Source organism: Rhinolophus sinicus, linkage group LG01 (genome assembly GCF_036562045.2).
Source record: "Rhinolophus sinicus isolate RSC01 linkage group LG01, ASM3656204v1, whole genome shotgun sequence".
Taxonomy (NCBI): domain Eukaryota; kingdom Metazoa; phylum Chordata; class Mammalia; order Chiroptera; family Rhinolophidae; genus Rhinolophus; species Rhinolophus sinicus.
This window is the reverse complement of record NC_133751.1, coordinates 186,614,738-186,636,524: the sequence shown is the minus strand read 5'-3', so window position 1 is coordinate 186,636,524 and position 21,787 is coordinate 186,614,738. Positions and strand designations below refer to the sequence as shown.

General features: G+C 34.4%; 1 protein-coding gene across 1 annotated transcript in view; it reads right to left on the bottom strand.

Moving 5' to 3' along the window:
* CPS1 (carbamoyl-phosphate synthase 1) overlaps positions 1–21,787 on the bottom strand; it is a 117,964-nt gene that overhangs the window by 85,375 nt on the left and 10,802 nt on the right. The window contains exons 2-9 of the mRNA XM_019727014.2: positions 15,926–16,035; positions 12,775–12,919; positions 11,728–11,817; positions 9,833–9,889; positions 6,900–6,992; positions 2,998–3,087; positions 1,117–1,245; positions 324–430 (exon numbers count right to left, since the gene is read on the bottom strand). Of these exons, the coding sequence (XP_019582573.2) occupies positions 324–430; positions 1,117–1,245; positions 2,998–3,087; positions 6,900–6,992; positions 9,833–9,889; positions 11,728–11,817; positions 12,775–12,919; positions 15,926–16,035 (821 nt within the window). The remainder of the gene's footprint in view (positions 1–323; positions 431–1,116; positions 1,246–2,997; positions 3,088–6,899; positions 6,993–9,832; positions 9,890–11,727; positions 11,818–12,774; positions 12,920–15,925; positions 16,036–21,787) is intronic.

The following is a 21,787-nucleotide window of genomic DNA, read 5'->3' as shown; positions in this document are numbered from 1 at the left end:
ACAATGTTATCCATGCTCTGAAATCAAGCTTGAAATCAGAACTTCCCTTGGAATATTATTTGATTGAATATTATAACCTCAATTTATGCCAACGGAAGGAAAATAACTATAAACTACAGCAAAGTTATTGTTAGAGAAGGCTGACTTCCATAAAAGCAGTAAAAGTGGCATGAGGTAGTCAGACAACTGTGAACCATGTAATAGTGCAGTTATCTATTCATTCTGAAGAAAATGGCATGTAAGTTCTCTAAGTCTTTTGGATTTAGTTACTAATAGTAAGTCAGAGCTAATTTGACCTGCAGACAAAAATATAACTGCCTTACCTGTTAGCCATGGACATCTTATAGGATTTGGCACCAGCAGCTAATCCTGTTATTATATTGCCTGTACTGATTCCAAACAATGGCTCCTTGCGGTCACTCTCCAAAACCTAAATCCAGGAAAGTTTTGATTAACCCAGAAGTACAGTTGCAAAAAATGCTGTCTCTGAAGGAATAAAAATGAAGTACTCTTTTTTTTTATTTAATTAACAAAGTAAAGAGACAAGCAATTGAATAAAAAGTTAGATTATAAATAAGAATATGACTGACAAATTTATAGCATTAGAATTTAATAAAGTATACTTAACATTCTGACTAAACTAAATCTAATTTAATATTTGTTTACAAACGTGAGGGTCTTATAAGACCCTAGGTTATGGTGAGGAACATGAGTTGTCATTTCACAATTGTATGGAAAGACACATTTGGAGATTCGACTCTGAACTTGAGGACACAACCCCAGTTACTTTGCCTAAAGAAAGGCTCTCTTTCTTCTGGTACTCTCTTCATACACATCTTGCTGACATTGTCTCAGAGGTCACAAGTAGGAGTCATAAAAAGTTCCTGAATAAATAAACTACCGGGGGTGCCAAAAAAAATGTATACACATGACTTATATTCATCTTTTGTTACCGGTATATATGGAATATTACAATTTTAAAACATTTTTTTTTCCTATCTTAAAATGTGTTTACGTTTTTTTGGCGCCCTTTGTATAGTACAGCCTTTTCAGCAGTACAGACCAGAATCGTCCCACTTCTCACACATGTACACACTACCCCCAGGTTCACTGCACCTTTTTGACATTCTGAATTAGCGGTTGTGCAAGAGCTGGGTTCCCAGGTCCTCCAGCAATTAAAAGCCCATCATACTCCATGTTGGTGAAATCATGATTCCAGGGAACTAAATGCACTTCAGCTCCTCGCTAGAAAAGAAACGTTATCAGAAATGTTATCAGAATTTAATAACATTTTTCTTTGCCAAAGTGTAATTTTACTAGACCTTCTTTTGACTACTCCCTAAAGGGCATAGGAAAATAGCAGGTGACTCCAATAAATAAAGCAAAGCAAAAAATTATTTGGTGGCTCACTGTATTTTGTGTGATGTAAATGGAGCCAGAGGTCAATAGAAAGTGGAGGAAAAAAGATCATTAACGTTTTGATCCTGAAAAAAAATAGATAACCCGTTTTCCCGCACTTTGGAAAGTTTCAGAGCTTAAAGGCTTCATGACTAGGCATACAGGAATACAGGTTATCTTACCTAGAAGTATGGGAGAAAGAGTTGCAAAAAAAATAAATAAATCTCTTTTCTGCACAGCTTAAGTCGGCCCACGTTTCACCTTTTTCAATTTTGCCTTTTTTTGCCTGACCAAATTTTAATCACCCTTCTTTCCTAGGATTCTCTCATATTGTCTATCATATTTATATTCTGACCGAAAAAATAGTACTTTTCTATATAAGTGTGGATAGGAAGATGTCTTTGATGATTTCCTAGAAGCATTTCTGAGACAAAGATTCGAGAGAAAGAAGTTTATTTTGAAGAGTTTCCAAGAAAGAGCAATAGAAAGTGACACTGTGAGGTACCCCAATAACCTATACATTCCAAACAGTTACCAGTCTGGACAAATGGAGCTTCAGTCCACTAGGGAACTCTGAGAGCCAGTGCAGAATATCCATCTTAAAGACAGCCTAGCCATAGGGCAAAGGAGCTGGGATATTTAGTCATTGGTTGGGGTTGCAGCAGGGATCATTCATTCTATGGCATTTCCTGCATGCCAGCAGGCTCCAACCAACCATAGAGAGCCCTCAGGCAATGAGATTCAGAAACTTCCATTTGGAAGCTGGGCAAAATGCCTTAGTGGTAAAAGTGGTAAAAAAAAAAAAAAAAAAAAATAGAGGAAGATATAGATAGGCCATCCACAGCATCTGCTACTAAAGAGTCCATGCACATTTTTGTTTAAACTTGACCAGAATTTGAAATAATGATTTGGATATTTCTGATATTCTCTAACAAAGAATTGAAGAATTCCCCTATACCCATACTAATTTGGTATTATGCAAATGTGTGTGTGTGTGTGTGTGTGTGTGTGTGTGTGAAATAGAGACAGAAAGAGAATGAGAGAGGAGGGAGGATAAGGAGAAATCACAACAAAAATATTTAAGAAAACACTGTAATAATGGTTAAATTTTCCTTAAGGTTTTAAGGTTTAATTTTAATTGGTTGACTAAGAGTTGATGTAAAGCAAAGTGAAAATCTGCATTGTATCAGGGCATGACCTCTGCAGACATGTGGTACACAATAAATGTCTCCTGAAAGAGTTCTCTAACTGAATCTAGCTATTTGGTTATCTTTAAACCCCAAGAAAGTGAATGGGGCCTTTCTCAGAATGTCAGTCAATAGGTGATACGAACAGTCATCATTTTCTTCTCTGTTTTTGTGGCTTCCAGGTATTTTTTTGTTTTGTTTTGTTTTGTTTTTTAAACATAGTAGTCTACATCTCTAATTTTAACAGGCATAAATGTATTATTTTGTAGATCAAAGGCCACAAGAAGAGAGTAGATTCCCTGATGTACTGAGAGAATGCACAAGCATTCTCTGAAACAGATAGAGGAAAACAGCTTAACACTAACGACCAATATTACAAATCTTCACCCTGGAGACAAAACAATTTACTTACCTTTACTAGTAGGCGGATTACGTTGTTTTTTATCCCACAGTCTACAGCTACCACTTTTGTGGGGTTTCCTTTGCCGTACACCTTGACATCCTGCCATTTTAAAAATCAGCTATGAGCAACAAACACATCACTGTCATAAACATATGTGAGCATGCTTTGCACTTAGATCGGTGACAGAATGATTGCTAACTACTGGGGAGTGATTGGCAATTAATAATCAATTTGCAAGAAAGGCACAGCAAGTGCCACAGACTATGTTTTTTATGAGACAAAAAAGAACTTTGCTGTTTTATGTAAAATGTTGACTAGAGTAATAACAATGATCCCTAAGAAATCGGTTGCTTCCCTAGTTATCGACCATCTTACCCACATTTTGCCTCACTAACAACCAGTGGCAATGGAATTTTCAAGTATTATTGCCTGATTCAGCACTAGATAGATGTGGTAATACATACATCGTGCTTTAAATACCACTTGATCCTCAACTTGCAATATACTGTGAATAAGCCTATTGTACATTAGGCTTATGCATTGGGGCTAATGGATCAAATCAGTATGAGAGTCAGAGGAATTGCTAAGCTAGTGTATCCCAATGGTCCCTCCAGGTTACTGAGCAATCATTTGCATTTAAATGGTAGACTTCATAAAAGGATCCCAGAGCATATCATAATCATTACCTACATCTTAAGCACTGCTTGGAGTCAGATCCATTTTCACAGGCATTTACCCAAGAAGCAGTTCCCCAAAATCATAAAAGGAAAAATAATACAAATATAGGGAGATAAGGCCTAGAGGGCTGGGTGCCCGCACTGATTCCAGCTTTGAGAGCAAGCTAACTCATTCTGAATTTAGGATGATCTCAACATTTACAAAAGGTTTCAGATGAAAGTTGCAATCTGGATGTTTGAAAGAGCATTTTACTTGAACTGAAATGTCTATCTCTTCACGAAGTCTATAGAATGTGGAAAAAATTCAAAAGGAATGTGTGGAAAATTCTTAAAGAACTCAAGGAAAAAAAAATCTAAAAGTTTATCAATTTTTTCTCTTGTTGATTACTCTAAAGAATAAATACCCCAGTTCTTCCATGATCTGGGGGAATTATTGCTGAACAGATCCATAAATGTTACAGTAATCTCTTTCGTCAGATAATTTGGAAAAGTATATGTTTATTCTTAACCTCAGGCTCTGCTACAAAATAAAGTGCTACTACCATTAGTTGTAGCTACATCAAGTTGCAATTACAAGAGAATGAATTAAGTTACCAACCACACCCAAACAAAACTCACAGAATAAATACAATCTGATAAAACTATACATTTTATCACAGCTAAAATTAAATCATTTAATTGCACTGGCATTAAGAAACAGAGTCAGCTTTCACCATTGCAATCTCTCCCTTGATTTAATAGTGATAAAAATACAGGTAGGCTCCTTTTGCTGGTAACTACACAGACATATTTTATATTCTCTATATAGAATGACAGGAGTTAAGCAAGACTCACAGACACTTGAATATATAAATTTGCATTAGGATTCTCCAAGAGAAGAATATATTATACAGTGTTTTTCAACCTTATTTGACTATAGAATTTTTTAATGTGAATTTCTCCAGGACCAATATTCCTCACATTCAGAAAATGCTAGACTAAATCCCCAAGATAGTTCTGAATGCTAAAATTCTATCATTCTAAAAGGAAAAATAGTCCTCCCTCACTCTGTGTCTCTAAATCACTAAATCACTTCACAGAAAAGTGTGTAGAAACCAATAGAAGGAAAACAGTTCCAGGTCATGTGAATGGACCGATTTTAGAATTAAAAACAAGTGACTATCATATATGGCATGAACAAATTCCAGATATGTAAAAAAACTACAAATTCAACTTAAACTTCTCTTTCTTTAACAACTTGTATTTCTTATGCTTCAACATGATGTGAATGCATGTGCATGCCCAACATAAGCATCAAGACCATATAATCAGATACATGGTACCAAGGCAGAGGTACAGATAATACTAGTGTGTGTTTTCTGAGTTTTGCATGATACTATTCAGGCTATTTTTATTCTTTTAATAACCCTTTCTTAAAAAAAAAAAAAGCCCTGGTGCAATAACATTCTCATGGCTGGAATTTTTCATGAAGAGTTGTTCTCCATAATCACTCTGATTGGTGCTAGGTCACAATACGTATTATTTCACAAATGAACAGGTAGCAGTAAAGTGTGTGTGTGGGCGGGGGCGGAGGGGAGCATCCTTTCTAAAGAATCTCAATGAGAAAGTTTTGTCTCTCAAGGGTGTATAATACTCCATAAAACCAGTGTCAGTTTACTATTGCATTACCCACTGTCCCATCATACATTTTGTAGCTTCTGATTAGATGTCCTTGAATCTTCACTTTACAAATGTATAAAGTAGATGGTGTCAAACTATTGAAACATTGTTGAATATTATTCCATGATAGTGTTTCTACGGTTATTAATAGTTATTATTTCTAGTATGTTGGAAGGCCATATGAGAAAATGTTTCAGAGGTAGACACTGGAACAATTCTTCCTAGGTATAAATTTTGGTAGCTGTTCACCCTGAAAAGGGGATTTAATCTCTCTATACCTCAGTTTCTCCTTTGGTAAAATGAAATACTAATAGTACCTATCCCACAGAATTGTTCTGAGGATTGAAAAAGTTAATCAGTGTAAAGTGTTTAGAAAAATGTGTGGTACATACTAGATACTTAACACAACTAGCCTATTATTAATTTTACTAATAAAATCTATAAGTTATTAGTAATAATAAATTTTATATTAGTAATGGAGATAAGAAAACCATCAGAAACACTGACTAAAGTAATCAAGGTTTAAAGAAAGAATCTGTAACATCTTTACCACCAACTCTGACTACTTTCACTGCCTTTGTTCATTCCTTTATTCATTCATTTACTATTTATTGAGCATGTATTCTGTGAACGGCACTATGGTAAGTGCTGGGGGTTCAGATAAGTAAACCATGGCCTTTTCTCTCAAAGAGCTAACCATAGACAAGTGAAAGAGACAATCCATGAAAGGAACTAATACAATTTATTTATTTTTTTTAATAATAAAGCTACTTATAAAATGACATGGAATATAAAGGAGGAGAAAGTCAGGAAAGGCTTCACAGAGGAAAAAATGTGCTGACCCTTTACACTGACTTCTTGAAAGCAAGCAAAAGAGGGAGAGACAGGGAGGGAGACCCCAGGCAGAAGAGCAGAATATGCAAACATATTCTGATCCTGCCAGATGGGGGTCGAGAAGAACCTAAGTTCAATCAAAATCAACAGACATCTTTCTAAAATGTATTCTATTACCATCTTGTAAATATGCCCTAAATAGATCTCACTTTGGGGTGACACAGTCATTATTATGAACACTAATCTTAATTGAGTAATAATACAATAAATCTTCAATGTGTGAAGGAACACTTTTCCCTGCACAAAATGACCCCAGACTCTGATTATTATGTCTGAGTGCTTTAAAGTGTTCTTGGCTCTCTGGCAAGCAATTAGCTCTGACTCCTGATTGTCACTATGCCTATCTCTGGCAATTCAGTGGCCTTTTTATTTGACATTGTTAAAATTTTGACCTAGGGAAGCAGAAACAGTAAAAACAAAACAAAAAAAGTTAAAATAATACTAAACAATTTCTAAATCAAGGCATGAAGGTATGAAGGTTTCCCTGTAAGTAAAAGTTACTAACTTTAGATGCACTGATTTGTAATAAATATTTTAGCTGTTATGAGACCCTTTTTTCTCCTCAACTCTAGTGCTTCTAAAAGATGACCTCTGCCTAAATGAAGATTTTGACATCACAAGAAAGGAAGATCTAAAGGGAATAAAAACAAAACTATAACATATAAAAAAAAAATCACTTACCTTAGTTGAAACCTCAGCAATCAAATTCTGCTTATTTGGATCCACAAAATTCACAGATTGACCTTCAAATTCAATCTTCCCAAGCATGGTGCCCTATCGAATTAAAAAATTAGACAGTTAAAAGGGAGAAATGATGAAGGTGATGACAGGATAAATCCACAGGGACTTACACAGCTGCTCTGAGCTTTTGATGTCTTTATAACTACTCATAACCAAAAGCAGATCTTCATCTTCTCAACCTGGAAAGGTGAAGTAATTTGCACACTACATTCTGGGAAGCTCTCTGAGAAGTTGTTTTAGGGGTGAGACAATTATCTGGGGTAAGCAAAGTCAAAAGCATCAGAATTTGGGTCTCCAGGTTCCAGCCTGGTACAAATTGGAGTATTTAGAGTACCTGATCCTTAGTGTATCTGACCTAAAGATATTTCATGAGAGACGTGGACAAAACAATCTACCAAGAAAAAAAGAAAAAGAAATGTAAAAATTTTCAGAGAATTAAAAAGAATGGGAATTGACTACATTTGTAAAGTTCATTCACAAAAAAATGTGAAATGCTATATAAGTCACAAACTTTGACAATTGGCATTGAAAATATTCACTGCTTCAGACATGCTAATGTCTAGGTATCCTGAAGGGCCTGAACTTTGGAAAAAAATATTTAGCCTCCTGTGAAGTTTTCACAAATCAGCCTTGCTAGTTTGAACATGGCAAATGTTTTCTCCTTATTAGCTGTGTCTTGAGATTTACTTGTTAGTGAGTCTTGTTTGACCTATTTAGAAAAATGGCATATTATATTTAGCAAGTAAGACTTTATTGAGGGGGTTACAAAAAGTTAAAATAATCAATTGATTTGCCTTTTCCCAAGGAAATTATTGCATTGAAGGAAATAGAAGTCTGTACTTCCCTTTGAAAACTTATTCCTTAGGGGAAGAATTCAGACAGAAAAAGTCAAGAACCATGTGTCTTTACTCAGATGTGGAATATAAAACTGAAAGCAACAAAGGAACACAACAAACAAATAAAAAAACAAAAACTCATAGACACAGACAACAGTTGAGTGGTTACCAGTGTGTAACGGGGAGAAGGGACAGTAGAAGAAGGTAAAGGGGGTCAAATATATGGTGATGGAGAATTGACTCTGGGTGGTAAACACACAATGCCATATATAGATGATGTGTTATAGAATTATAAAATTGAAACCTATGTAATTTTGCTAACCAACGTCACCCCAATAAATTTAATTTTAAAAAAAGTTGTCACCTGGGAGTGAGTGAGGGTAGAAAATGCCATATACCATTCAAATATGATGGTGATTTCAGTATGTTTACTAAAACCAGAGCGGGAAACTATGGGAAAAAACATCTAAAAACTATCTTTCATTCCAACTGGATTATTAACTTTCATGATGGTCTCTACTTACTTTTATAATCCAGATCACAGAATCACATGACTATATTTATGGACCCTTAATTTTGAAATTTGTTACTGTTCTCATTCTCTTTTTCTTAACGTGTGCTGAATGAAATTCAATCTTACTTTTCAACTGAAGATTAATAGACTGAAAACTACAACGTACATTTTTAATATGAACCAGCATCACTCATAATTAAATATAAGTGACACTAAAATTTTGTCTGCACTAGCATATTCAGCCAAATTTTGAAATTATAATTGCCCCTGATAAAAGAAGGGTTCATTTTAAACTAGCATGAACACTGTATGGTCTTGTAAAGTATTTTCCCAAATTGATAGACCTGACTACATTCTATTCAACCTGCCAATTCTGCAGTCCAAATTGAATTTCCCAATTTTATTTCCTTCCCATTCTGGTAGCTTCATCATTGTTTACTGCTACAGAATATCACTGGGCTAAGAAAACATCATCGTGCTAACAAAACACCAGAATCCAGTGGGATATATAATCTCACTAACATCTATTTTGAGGAAAATCATGGAGGAGAGAATAAAATCAGAGTTGGAGTAGAAGGATCTCATAAACTCTCACTGTCTTCTTTCTGGTCATGATTATGTAGCCATGTTCGTATTTTTCAAAGCTATTCTTTCCTTTTGTTTACAGAGATCCTGTGTCAGTATATATGCTAACAAGAAATATACAACAGATTTTCTTGAAGAATCTCTTTCACTTTGAAATTGCATCATTTTTTTTATGTAGTATTATTCAATGAGACCATTTTATTGGCATTGGGGAATTTAGTTAACTTTAGTGAGATAAAGTTTCCTTCTGGTCCGGGATATAAGGTTTCATGTAGGGGGGAAAATAGTGTCTAACTCTTAGAACAAGATGAAGCAAGCCAATGGTGAGGAGATATTCTCAGAGGAGGGGTCAGATGATTTACTAGCCAGATATGAAAGCCAAAGATAAACTTACCTGTTATCACCTTGTTCATTGGTACAGCCTCAAGAAAGAGTATGTAATTGATGTAACACATGCAGGGCTCAGGTGGCACACTCATGAAATAATATAACTCACTAATTTCACAGACAACTCCCCCGAGAGGACTAAACAAATAACGGCACCAATGCTGTACACTTCCTGGTTTGCATTTTCCAGCATGTAGGTATTCAGTTTCGGTAAATTGTTATACACCTAGTTAACCTTCTCCACTTTGTCCACTAGTCCTGTCCCATTATCTGACTTATAAGAGCCTTGACTTGTTGGGATAGTGAACACATAATAGGCACTCAATAAACTGCTGCTGAGTGATTTAATCTCAAGTCTATTCAGTAATAAACATCCCAATCATACATTCAGTCTTAAAAATACATCAGAAATAGTAAAACAAGATGACAGAAACCCAAATGGCAGAAATTGGCCAGATTTGTTCTCTTACATACTAATGGATTCCTTGGGCACTGAGGAAAAAAATATATATGCGATGAAACATAGATTTGGCTAAAGATGATGATCATACCTTATCCCGAATTATTTTAGTCAGCATTCTTGTATCCACTCCATAAATTGCAGGGACCTATAAAAAAAAATTTGTAGTGACAGTGAAATTGGAGGAAATTAGATCCAGCGTATGGTTTCAAGTTACAAACTTAGCATCATCTATCTTCTTGAGCAGTAAATAATTTCCCTCTTCTTTTCTCTGACCCAGGGTGACTGTGTTGTCAGAACACGGTAAATTGCTGTTCCAGTTGGGCACAGGACTCTAAATACCCAGGCCTTTACTCAGAATAAAAAATGAGAAATTCTAAACATCAATCTTCTGCTATAGTTTTTTTGTTGCTTTTAACACAGGATGTTAAATTATATATATATATATATACAAAATACATATACATATATATTTTTTTTTAAATAATGGAATATGTGAACTTCATAAGCAATGATATGTAAATAATATGCAAATCCATATTTTCAGCCAAATATTACTGGCACATAGTAGGCACTCAACACATTTTTCTGAAGGTGCTTGTTAAGTAGTCAGGCTGTAATAACATTTGCCCATCTTTTTATTAGATCAAGCAATACCACCATTTGTTTTTTTCTTTGACAAGGTTGGATAGAGACAGATGTGGTATAATGAGAGAGAGCAATGAGTCAGGAATCAGGAAAACCAGTTGTAATTGCTTTTTTCCCACCAATTATCTGAGTGATGTTTTGAGCAGGCTGATTTTCCTCACTACACTGAAGGAGGCAAACTGTTTTTATCTTATACCCTCTTCTATTCTATGTTTTCGTGATCATGGAAGATGAGTGAAAGTGCACTTATAAAACCAGCTAACAAGCCATGGATAAAGCTTACACTTAAAGTTCTGACACAGAGGAGCTGTACTATCAACTGCCCTAAATAACACAAAGGAAATATGGAAGGTGGATTGGGGGTTGGAGGGAGTCTCCTGAATGATCATCACAAAAATTAGCTCTCTGGAAGTAATTTCAGATGGTTGAGAAGAAAAGAGTAATGATCGGGGAGATGATACAGATGCTTTCTTCTCTCTTTTAATATTTAGAAAGAATGAGAACAAGGAAGCCAAGATCAAGATTTTTTTGATTTGTCGGAAAGAAGCAACATTTAGCCCCAATAGGTAGACACTCATAGAAGAGGCAGAGCTTTAGTAGAATAATATTCTGTCCATTACAAGCCAGCAGCAATTCAGCAAAAATCAGTTATAGCAACACCAGAGATAAAGCTAAATATATAGCAGGTCCATTAACTTTAAATATGTCAGACATTCAACCCAGGAGAATCCTCTTATTTGATTAGAAAATAATAGTTAAAATTAAGGGAAAATAAGATAAGGCTTATAATCTTTTTCATTTATTACTTCAAATGAGAGTATTTCTAATTCTATGTTAAAGAGTCATAATGTTTAAACCCAAAGAGACTCAATGGCAATCTGTTTACACTTATTAAGAATTAAAAATGAAAATGTGGCATGATCACATAACCTGCACAAAGTCACACAGCTAGCTAATGGCAGAGCTTGTACTAGAACCCAAGACACAAGTTGTGTATCTAGACCCTAGATAAAAAGTGAGGGAGAGGTTAAGTTATTTGAAAGAACAGAAATTCTAAAAATTTCTCTAACCCTTTTTCAGGATGAGAAATGCTTCCAAGCATGTGTGACTGCCACCTAGTGAATAAACTGAAAATATGTGGTGCTAGGTGTTTAGAAGGCCATGAGTCCAGACAGTTCAGCCTGGAGTAACAATAGAAGGAATTGCTCTCTGAAATAAAAAAGATCCCAAACTGTATGATCTACTTCATCTGCTTGGGCCTTTCAATTACATACACATTTCCATAGACCCTACCTATCGTCCTTAGGTGATGCTGGATGCCCTGATCGTATTTCTCACCTTTTCCTCCTGTAGCCATTGCCCTAAACTCTTGGTAGCCAGCCAGTGGTTGTAGTCATTACTGTAATTCAGCACCAGCAAACCTGCAACCTAGAAAGACAGGCAGTCGTTTTAAAGGGGTGATCACAAAATATTATCCAACTCTTGTGACCTTTCTTAAGAGTCAGTTTGCATTTTCTAAAGAAGCTTTAGTACATCCATTGATGTGAGACTTAGATTTTTGGAAAGTTGAAGAAAAAAAGATGATCAACACTTTTCTCTTAAAATATATCATTACTATCTTAATTATCTCTCATGTGGGGGAACAGTCTTACCTGATTTGCCAAATCCTGAAACTCCTTCTCAGCACCTTCCATTTTTCCTCAATGGCATTTATCAACAATCTAACACTTATTTAATGTACATGAAGAATAAAACTATTTTTAATCTATATTTGAAGGTGACTGAGAAATTTTGGTAAAATTGTCAGAAATATAGCTAAACTAAATGATCAGACCAAGTCATTCAAAAATGGAATGGTGAGAGAAAAAGAAAAAATAGCGTGGTGAATTTAATATGTAAATTTTTAAATTTTTTATATGGTCCACATTCCTAAGGTATTTTCCAAATTTACCATGAATAGAGCATTTTCATGTGTTTACTTTTAGACTGGCATATAACCTATCTTTCATTCATCTCCTGAAAAGGGTAAGATTAAAAGGCAAAGAGTTAACACAGAGTTGATCATCAAAATCCTTTTAAAAGGTGATTCATCACTACTTCTTGTATCATAGTTATTACTTGGATTTATAACGACATTTTCCCCCCAAATAAAGCCAAGTTTCATCTAAGGCATTAAAGAACAAATCCAAAGTACCCTGAGAAATAAAACTCAAAACAGTATCATGTTAAAGATTTTTCTCATATACCTAGGAAGAGGTTGAAAACATGAATTTAGTGGTTTGTGCTATTAAAATCATTGAGGAAGAAACTTTGCCTAACCTAGAATCTTAAATTAACTACATCCCTTCAAATTGAGACTTTTTAAATAGTCATTATTGGTACTACCTTAATTCCATCAGACTCCATATATTTGCTAAGTCCCAGCTCATCCAGTGCAGTAGTGTCAGGGGCTCCACCATTCCCAATAATAGGATTGGCCATGGTGAGAATCTGTCCCTTGTAGGCGGGGTCAGTAATAGCTTCCGGGTACCTGGGCAAAGATGCCAAAAAATTACAAACAAATCAAAAAAATGTATTTAACTACAATCTACATACATGCTCTTAATTATTGAACCCTTGAAAATTAGAGAACATAAAATTAAAATCCTACGAATCTGTCTCTAGATTTTAGCAAATCTAGGGCAATTTCATTACAGAATACGGACATTTATTTCATGATATGATTGATATGAAAAAAAATTGGCATAAGTATTAAAGCATAGTCTCATATGATTTTCATTCCCTCAATTTCTTAAAATTTTTAAGTCCTTATCAGGTCTTAATTCTGGAAATATTGCGCTAAAGTTTGCATATCCTAGAGATTCCCTCAACCTACTCGACATGAGTGAGTCCAAACTGATATTTACTGTTAAGGGCTGCCAGTTTTACCAAAATATTAACTGTCAAAAATTAAAAGTTTTCTTTAAAATATCTTTTAGGATACTGAAAAGTGTCCTGATTGTCAGTGGTGGTTGCAGGGGTGCACATGTGTTTTAAAATTTACTGGACATGTAAAACATTGAGCTAATTTCTATGAAATATACATTTAATATAGTTGATTTTTAAAATAGTTTAGTTTTAGAAAGAGGTATATATTTGAGTTATTATATTAGAAAAAAATCAATCCCATAAAATTGACCTGAAGCATTTCTGACTTCTAAATTAAATAATTCCAAATAACTGTTTTGAAGTACTGATGTGTAATTAGGGAGTAATGCAAGAGGGCTTAATTTTAATGTTTGCCGAAGGAAAAAAATAAGAATATCTGTATTCTTATTATATCTATATTTATATATGCTTTTTATTATATATATACATATATACTATCTATCTATATGTATATGTATAGACATTTAGATATTTATTTTATATATATAATAAAAAGCTATGTATGGATGTAGATATAGATAGATATAAGTAGATAGGTAGATGTCTTATTCTTAATAATAAGGAACATTATTCCCATAAATGCCAGGAGCTATCTATAGCTTTTCCACACATTGGAAACCATTGTAATGAGGTCCCCCCCCACCACCACCACACACACACCTCTTACTTCGCTTTCTACAGAAAGAGTGAAACCAAATCTTTCTTGTGGGTTACTACTGAAAGTGAACTTAGGTGCTGAGGGGGACAGAATCTACAACCTTGAAACCAACAAAGTTCAGTTCAGGCCATAGTCAACATAAATTCTTCAACCCCCATCCACGCTAACTCCTCCTAGAGCTACCTTTGTCAGCAGAACACTTAGTCTTTCAGCTCAGCAACCCCAGGTGACTAAAATGCTGTGATATTTATCCACACCCCCATCAGCTAATTTCTCAAATGCCTCTCACTTGTCAGTAACTGGTAATTTTTTAGCCAAGTCTTACATACAATATAAATGCATTCCTTGAAGATAAAAACCAAAATACCCCCCTTAATTATCGAACACCTTACTGAGAGAGGCACACAATGAATGAAAACAGCATTTCTCAGTGAAAAATAGGGTCTGTGGACTAATTTCATTAATGAGTGCGTTTTTCTACATCAAAAAAAAATGTTTAATTTAATTTTACTTCCCTTTCTTCCTTCTCTCTGTAAAAGAACTGGCTGTTTCCTTTAAACATGTGCTTACAATACTCCCCCCAGTAAATGAATAAATACAGCTTGTCCTAGAGAACTGCAGTGTCAGAAGCAAATTAATCTATCAGTTCCTGTATGACTTTTGTGATGTGACAAGATTTATTACCCGTAATCTATCACACAGAAGAAAACTCTAGTGCCCTCCATCACTCTGATCTATATTAAACAGTTGTTTGTTGGCAGGTATATTAACACAGCTAGTAATTAGTGCTGTCAAAAAGCTTAAATAATTGCCTGGTGAAGCAAAACTTTGCAAACAGGTTTCATACACTGTAATTTAATGTTCTCACCAGTGGAACTATTTTAAAAAACCATTTAATACATTTCAGAGAGCCAAGAGTTTAGAGAAGAACAGGCATTAATAATATAATAGAAGTTTGGTAAATCAATATCTTCAATATCAGTTAAGGCAATGTCCCCTTGTCTTTATAAGGCTAACTGAATTTACCTAAAGAATGTATCAAATATTTTATAGTTTAGTCTATTGAATCTCTAATGGAAACCTCTTGAAACCACCTAGTCATAATATATATATATATTTTTTTTTTCCCCAGATATAAATTATTATCTAATACAGCCCCATTACTGTTTGTATGTGGATTCAGAAAGCATGTGATTTTCTCAATATTAAATAATCAGTTATCATTAGAACTGAGGCCAGAAACTTCAGCTCCCGGTTCTCAGTGAACAAACATTTGTCGACTAGATAAGAACAGCTACAGGATTTCTGTAGCAACTCTTACCTTCACTGCAGTACGTTTCTTAGCAGATCATAAATACTAAGTTGGGTCTCAGTTGATAAATTTTGAAAATATCATACCTGTGCACCTGCTCTCCCATACATTAAGACAATGAAATGTATCTGTTATTTTGCCTTATTTATTAAAGTGCAAAGTTGTATAAAATACCTAAGGACTTTCTCAGCTCCTTATACTAGTTCATATTAGATGTGCAAGGTTGATTCTTCACTTCGCTAATGGAATGGCACTAGAGTGTGCTAACCATCCTTTTCCCTGCTCCAATTTTCACCTTAATCAGACCTATACCTTGCCTGACAGAAGCCATTGGCCATTTGGTATTCTCACAGAACCTGTGATCTTGCACCCTACATTTCTGGAATACATTGTGTTCTTTTTTGCAAGGGAATACCACTGTCCATGTTCTCGTTCATTTACAGCAGCAGGAAGGAGTCTGTGTCTGTGCCTCTTTTCAGGGGTGACTGCAGTAGTATACACACAAGCACAGTGCACTTCAGGACAACATATAGTATTATTACGATGCAGTAATTTTAACTTTCCACCATTAGTAAGACCATCCTGTTATTCCTCTACATAGAGGACGAATAAAGCCTTGGAATAGAAACATTACTCACCCTCCCAGGCCAGTATTAAAAACCACTTCACCAGCAACAGAGGATGGATGGCCAAAAGAATAACCTTTCATCTTAGTTCCATCTTCCAGGACAATGTGTGCTGTCTGTGCCTAAAGAAACAGATTCATAATTTTTAGCAGAATACAAAATATGAAACACGACTAGTTGAAAAAAATCCAAAGATATAATATACTAACTTATTAAATAAACGCACAATATAGTTGATGAAACCTTACTGCCTAGATTCAGAATTGCTCTCCTGTTACTTGTCACTTTTCTTTAAATATATGGCTCTTGTCACTGGAAGGTGTTTTATTTTATTTTGCCTAAAAGAGAAACTGAAGCTTGTCAGTACATTGTCTATTCTACTTGTAGAATTATTGATAATCTAGAAATACTTCAATTTAGCTACATGTCTATCTTTTCCCTTTAAATATTCCCTAGATTTTCTCAAGTATTGCTTTAAGGGAAGTTCATGAATTTGCAGAAACATTGTGAATTGTATCACACAGCTCATCATCACTCTGAGGTTTAGAGATAGAAAAAATCTTTAAGGTTATCTATTAAATTTTGTTCCACAGAGCTCTTGTGTTTGATGGAGTTGTCCCAAGGGCTGCCCCCTCCGTCAGCTTTATCGTCATAAAGAAGCTGAAACTTTATTCTGTGTTAATACTGATACAAAAGCAAGTACTGGGGAAATATATTGTATTCTGCTTCATAGTAGAGTTAATGATATCTATGTCTGGTTCTCTCTTTAAACTACAAGGCATTCTGAATTTGATTATGTTACCATACTAATCTTTGAACCATCTTCTATAAAATTATTGGCTTAGAAGGGGGGCAGTTAGAGAAACTTATCTAGGAAGGAGGCATCAGTCAGTGCTCACAAATACTCTAAATTTCACTGTTGAAGACATTTAAATCTAAATATCCATAAAATTCACAAGAGAGAGAGAGAAATATGTTAAACCACACACCTTGGGGTACAAAATCTAGACTCTAAGAAAGTGTATAGGAGAAAATAATTGGCACATGGTGAAAAAAATAAACTATAAGATGACTACAATAATTGACGAAATCTGCATAATAAATTTATATTTTATTATGTTCGGTATAATATTTTTTAGGATTGAAGATGATATTGTGGTTATATTTTTTAAGAGCCCTTATGGTTTGAAAGATACACACTGAAGTACTGAAATACTTAAGGACAAAATAATATGATATCTGAGATTTGTTTCAGAAGAATCAGGGATTGGGGGAATGAGCAGGAGTATAGGCGAAACAAGTTTGGCCATGAGTTGATTGAAGCAAGGCAGATCATTGTGCTGTTCTCTCTGCCAGGAGTATATGTGGTCATTATAAACAGATACATACTAATGCTCTGCTTTCCTTGCCTTACCATTTTAGGACTGGATCCACAGTGTCTAATTCTTTTGTATCCTGCCACCAACCTGTACTCCCACCACACGCACACACACGCGCGCACGCGCACACACACACACACACACACACACACACCTTGGTCTGCAGCAGGAACTCAATAAATGATTTCTAAACCTCTGTTTCTATGATCTTCTACCTTTTTAACATGCATTCAACTCTTGAAGTGTTAAAATTTAAAAAAAAAACACATATCATTTTTCTGTAGTAATCTTCTCTGTAGAAATATAATGTCTCTTTTATATGCAAAGTACATAAGTCTCTTGACATTGGAATGGATGCTCTTCAATGTAAAGTAATGTTTGCTTGCCTTTAAACCAAGATACCATGGACCTAAATATTGTTTATGTGTGAGTGTGCATACACATTAACTTATATACGCAAAAAACTATTTTAGAATTTCCTATTAAAATTGATATGTATACGATACTCCTTTCAACAGGTGAGTTTATTTTCTTTAATCTGAGGTACAATGCATAGACTTCATGTTTATATTTCTGACAAAGATCGGACAAAGTGCTGTACTGCACATTTTATATGTGTTTGTGTGTAGGAGTATGTGTATTTGTGTGCACACATGGGCAGAGTTAACTAAAAGAATTTTGCCCTCTTCTTGGCATATCAAATTACCTTTGAGGTAAAGTTTTGTTTTATCTATAGCCTTGGAACCACTGTTTGAGACTTCAAGCTTGACATTTATCTTTAAATAGTTATGTTTTTTCTTCTCAGTTACTAAACTAAACAAGTTTTTTGAATTACTCAGCACAAAGGTAACACAGTAATTCGTTGATGTAATATGAGTGGTGACAAGACTTCCCTGGCAGAGATCAGCTTAACACACAAGTTCTCAATTCTGCTCTTATGTCCAAGAAACCAATCACCTTTGCACGTCACTTGTTCTACTGACATGCTATTCTTATTTTAGATTTTATTTTGTCAACTGTTGTTTGTCTATTTATAATTCAAGACAGACGTTAACGATTTTAGGGAGTAAGCGTGATAATGCTCAATATATTTCCAAAGACTCTCGTAAGCTCTTCAAATGTCTGTAGAGTATGTGTGTTGAGAAAATTGCCCAGGTAACTCTGATATGTTTCACTAGGTGAAACTCTTTGGTCCAAGTAATGGACATTCACTGTCAAAAAATATTTTCTACTGAAAGTATTATTTTCTGTTCTCAAGGAAGTCATGAGTAACCTAAGTGCTATCACAAAATGGAAAGAAAAAAGGAAATGTTTTTCTTAAATAATATGTAACTTTAGCACCCAAAATAACTGTATTTAGTTCATAAAACTTGTGTGTGAACTATAAATTTCAATTGTTTTCTGTATACCAGTTTATCCACCCTACTCTGAGCTATACCTGCCTAACATATCACCTCTGTTTATATTTTTCTTTTACTTTTCTCTATCCTCTACTCATCTAAGAATTTCACATTGGCTGATCTATGGGTTAGCTGCCATGTGATTATTTTTAAAAAGGTAAAAATTAACATAAGCAAATCCAACTCCTGTTAGCCTGTTTCTAAAATTCTATTTGGTATTTTTCCTCCTCTCTCCATGGGATTAGTTTTCAACTTTGCTTTCCACCTTTTAAAGATATATTTGAGGAGACATTTACTGTTGCTGAAATAGTCCCTGAGATTGTGTTCAATATGTCTTTTTGCTCCTTTAATTATGTTTTCTGTTCTTTTTTGGCAGCTTTTATAGATCTTCCAATCCTCTTTCCCACTACACATTATATTGTTACAAGGTTTCTGTTTATTGCCTATAGTATCCTTTATATTCCACTTAACTACACTGGCCTCCGATGAGTTTAAAGTGATGAGTGCCAATTGACTTATCTATGAATTGATGGAGGAACTCTGAACAAAGGGCTATTATTTGGAATCCCTTCTTCTTTCTAACAGTTCCCCAAATGCTATTTCATTCCAATGGTTCCAAAAGAAATCACCTTGTTACTATTGTAAGATATTTTAGTAGCCTCAGTCCTAGTAGAAAGAGGCCCATAGCCTAGGAATTAGACAATGATATTGAGTTGTAATTTAAGTGCCGACTGCTAGAGCACTCTAGCCAAACAATTACACAAATATGAGTTCTACAAAATAAAGGACCTCTATCATGACATGACCCCTAAGTATTTAATATAAATGTATATGCAATAAGACAGTTTAGATATTCAAGTCACAACATGTGCCAAGTACCATGTTAGCCTCTGGAAATACGTGGGTAAATGTCTCCAGTCCCTCAATGTGGTAAAAAGATAGATAGGTGCACGGATGGTAAAAACAGAGGAAACCTCAAGAAGAATTATCACTGAAGCACCTGAAGACACAAAGATACATAAAATATCATTTCCTTTGGGAGATTTCACTTTAATAAAATAATCCACCCTTTCTTTTCCATCCATGCATTAAATAATAAAAACAAAAATTTTAAGAATGTCATGTCGTATTTTAAATTTTAAGTCCAAAATTAAAAGATTCCTTCAAGTCATTGCTCAAATGTCATCTATTTTCTTGGCAAGACCTACCTTGACCCCTATTTAAAATGACAATGTGCTCCCCACACTATATCTCCTTAGTCTGCTCTTTTCTCATAACACTCATGTCATCCAGTGTCTTATGTTTTTTTAATCTGTCTTATTCCACTAGAAAATGAATGTCACATGGGCAGAGTATTGGGTCAGCTTTGTTTGCTGATGTGCCTCCTGGGCCCAGACCAGTGCCTGGACCATTAAAACGATGGGTAGACCATCTTTTAATTTTTGTTGGACAAAGAATCATCGAGGATCAGTCTGAAGAAAATAACATTAAAAATCCTGAAAAGTATGATAACACATTTAATGTTTATTTTGTTCTAGGTACAAATTTAAAAATAAGCAAATTCTGTTTTGAGTTGCCCTTTTCATCATGTTTAACTAACAGTGTCTTTCTATAATATCTAAAATGCAGTTTCATAATGCAAAGCTATTATGGCGGGAAAAAGATGTGTCATTGAGGGTAAAGGACTAAAGAAGAGAACGGTCAGTGGATGGCTACACAAGGATATGCCTGTTGAGTATACTATATATGAGAGTTCAGATACATTCTATGCAGAATTAAGACAAATAATCATGGTAATTCAAAACAAAAGCATTATTTATATCAATTTACTACGTATTTCACATGAAAGAGGTGCCAGTGTCTGAAATACATAACAAACTGTTTTATCCCTTATTTCGTCTTGCAAAATAGACAAAGAATGAAAAAGTTCCCCTTCCCTAGTGTATTCTAAAATGTAAGAGTAAGGGGGGGAAATCCTGTATCGTTCTATGTAGTTTTAGAATAATTCATACAGAGGAATCCTGAAGAAAATTTATTTTACATTTCTCATATTATTCTCACATATTTTTGCCATAGCAAATTCAAATGAAAGGTCTAAATCGAGTTCAAAGTGATCCAAAAATGTTATTTTGAATTCTGAAAGTTATTTACTTTTTTATCACCAAAATTATCTGAACAAACATGTATTATTCACCTTGCTCAATTTGAAATGTGACTCTAAATTGCTGCTGTCTATCTCTTGGTCAATGATTACAGAAAAATACAAGTAAGCAACAAATTCTAAGGTGAGTTTAATCTTGGTAGAACTGAGAAAATGTTTTACTTTTATTTGCTCTCACTAGACATGGAGAACAACTTTTCTTCTTCCAAAATATGAACAGTTATATAGGACTGTTATTTGCACCTGTCTAGTTTGGGTTTTTTTCTTTTGTTTTATTTTGTTTAATATGCCCTTACAGCTCTTCATTTTACTTTTTTTTCTTTGAGTCTTTCACTAATATTCGAATAACTTTTCTTAGTAAACTTTCATGTAAATTAAATCCCATGTGTGACAGGATCCACTTAGTGGCTTAATTTTAACTGAATACTCATTTTCATTAGAGTATAGCTCTTCATTACTAATTAAATGCATATAAAATCATATAAAGTTCAAATCTCAAGATCATAGCCATTAAATAATTTAACTTTTAATTCGTTACCTAATTTTAGATTCAAGTGCCTCAAAGTCAAAGGACTATTTAGAGATGCTGTCATTGTTGCATTTATTCATATTGACTCAATCAAATTGACAATAAAAGGCTGAAATATAACAAAGAAGTTTCGGGTTGTATGTATTAGTCTTCAGCTTAGCAGTTAAGAGATATTTAAATGACTTTATTAACCAAATGTAAAGCAATCCTTTTCCTCCACTTACTATTATTTATCAACCCAAACATACATAGTCCACTACTAAAGGTAAAAATGAGAGGAACCTTACCACAAAGGGCAACAGAACATGAAGTTTCTATTTGGAAATCTTATTTTGGTGTAGTCAGGCACACTGGGTTTGGCAAATGCTTAGATCACAGATTTTGAAAAATAAAATAACTATCCAT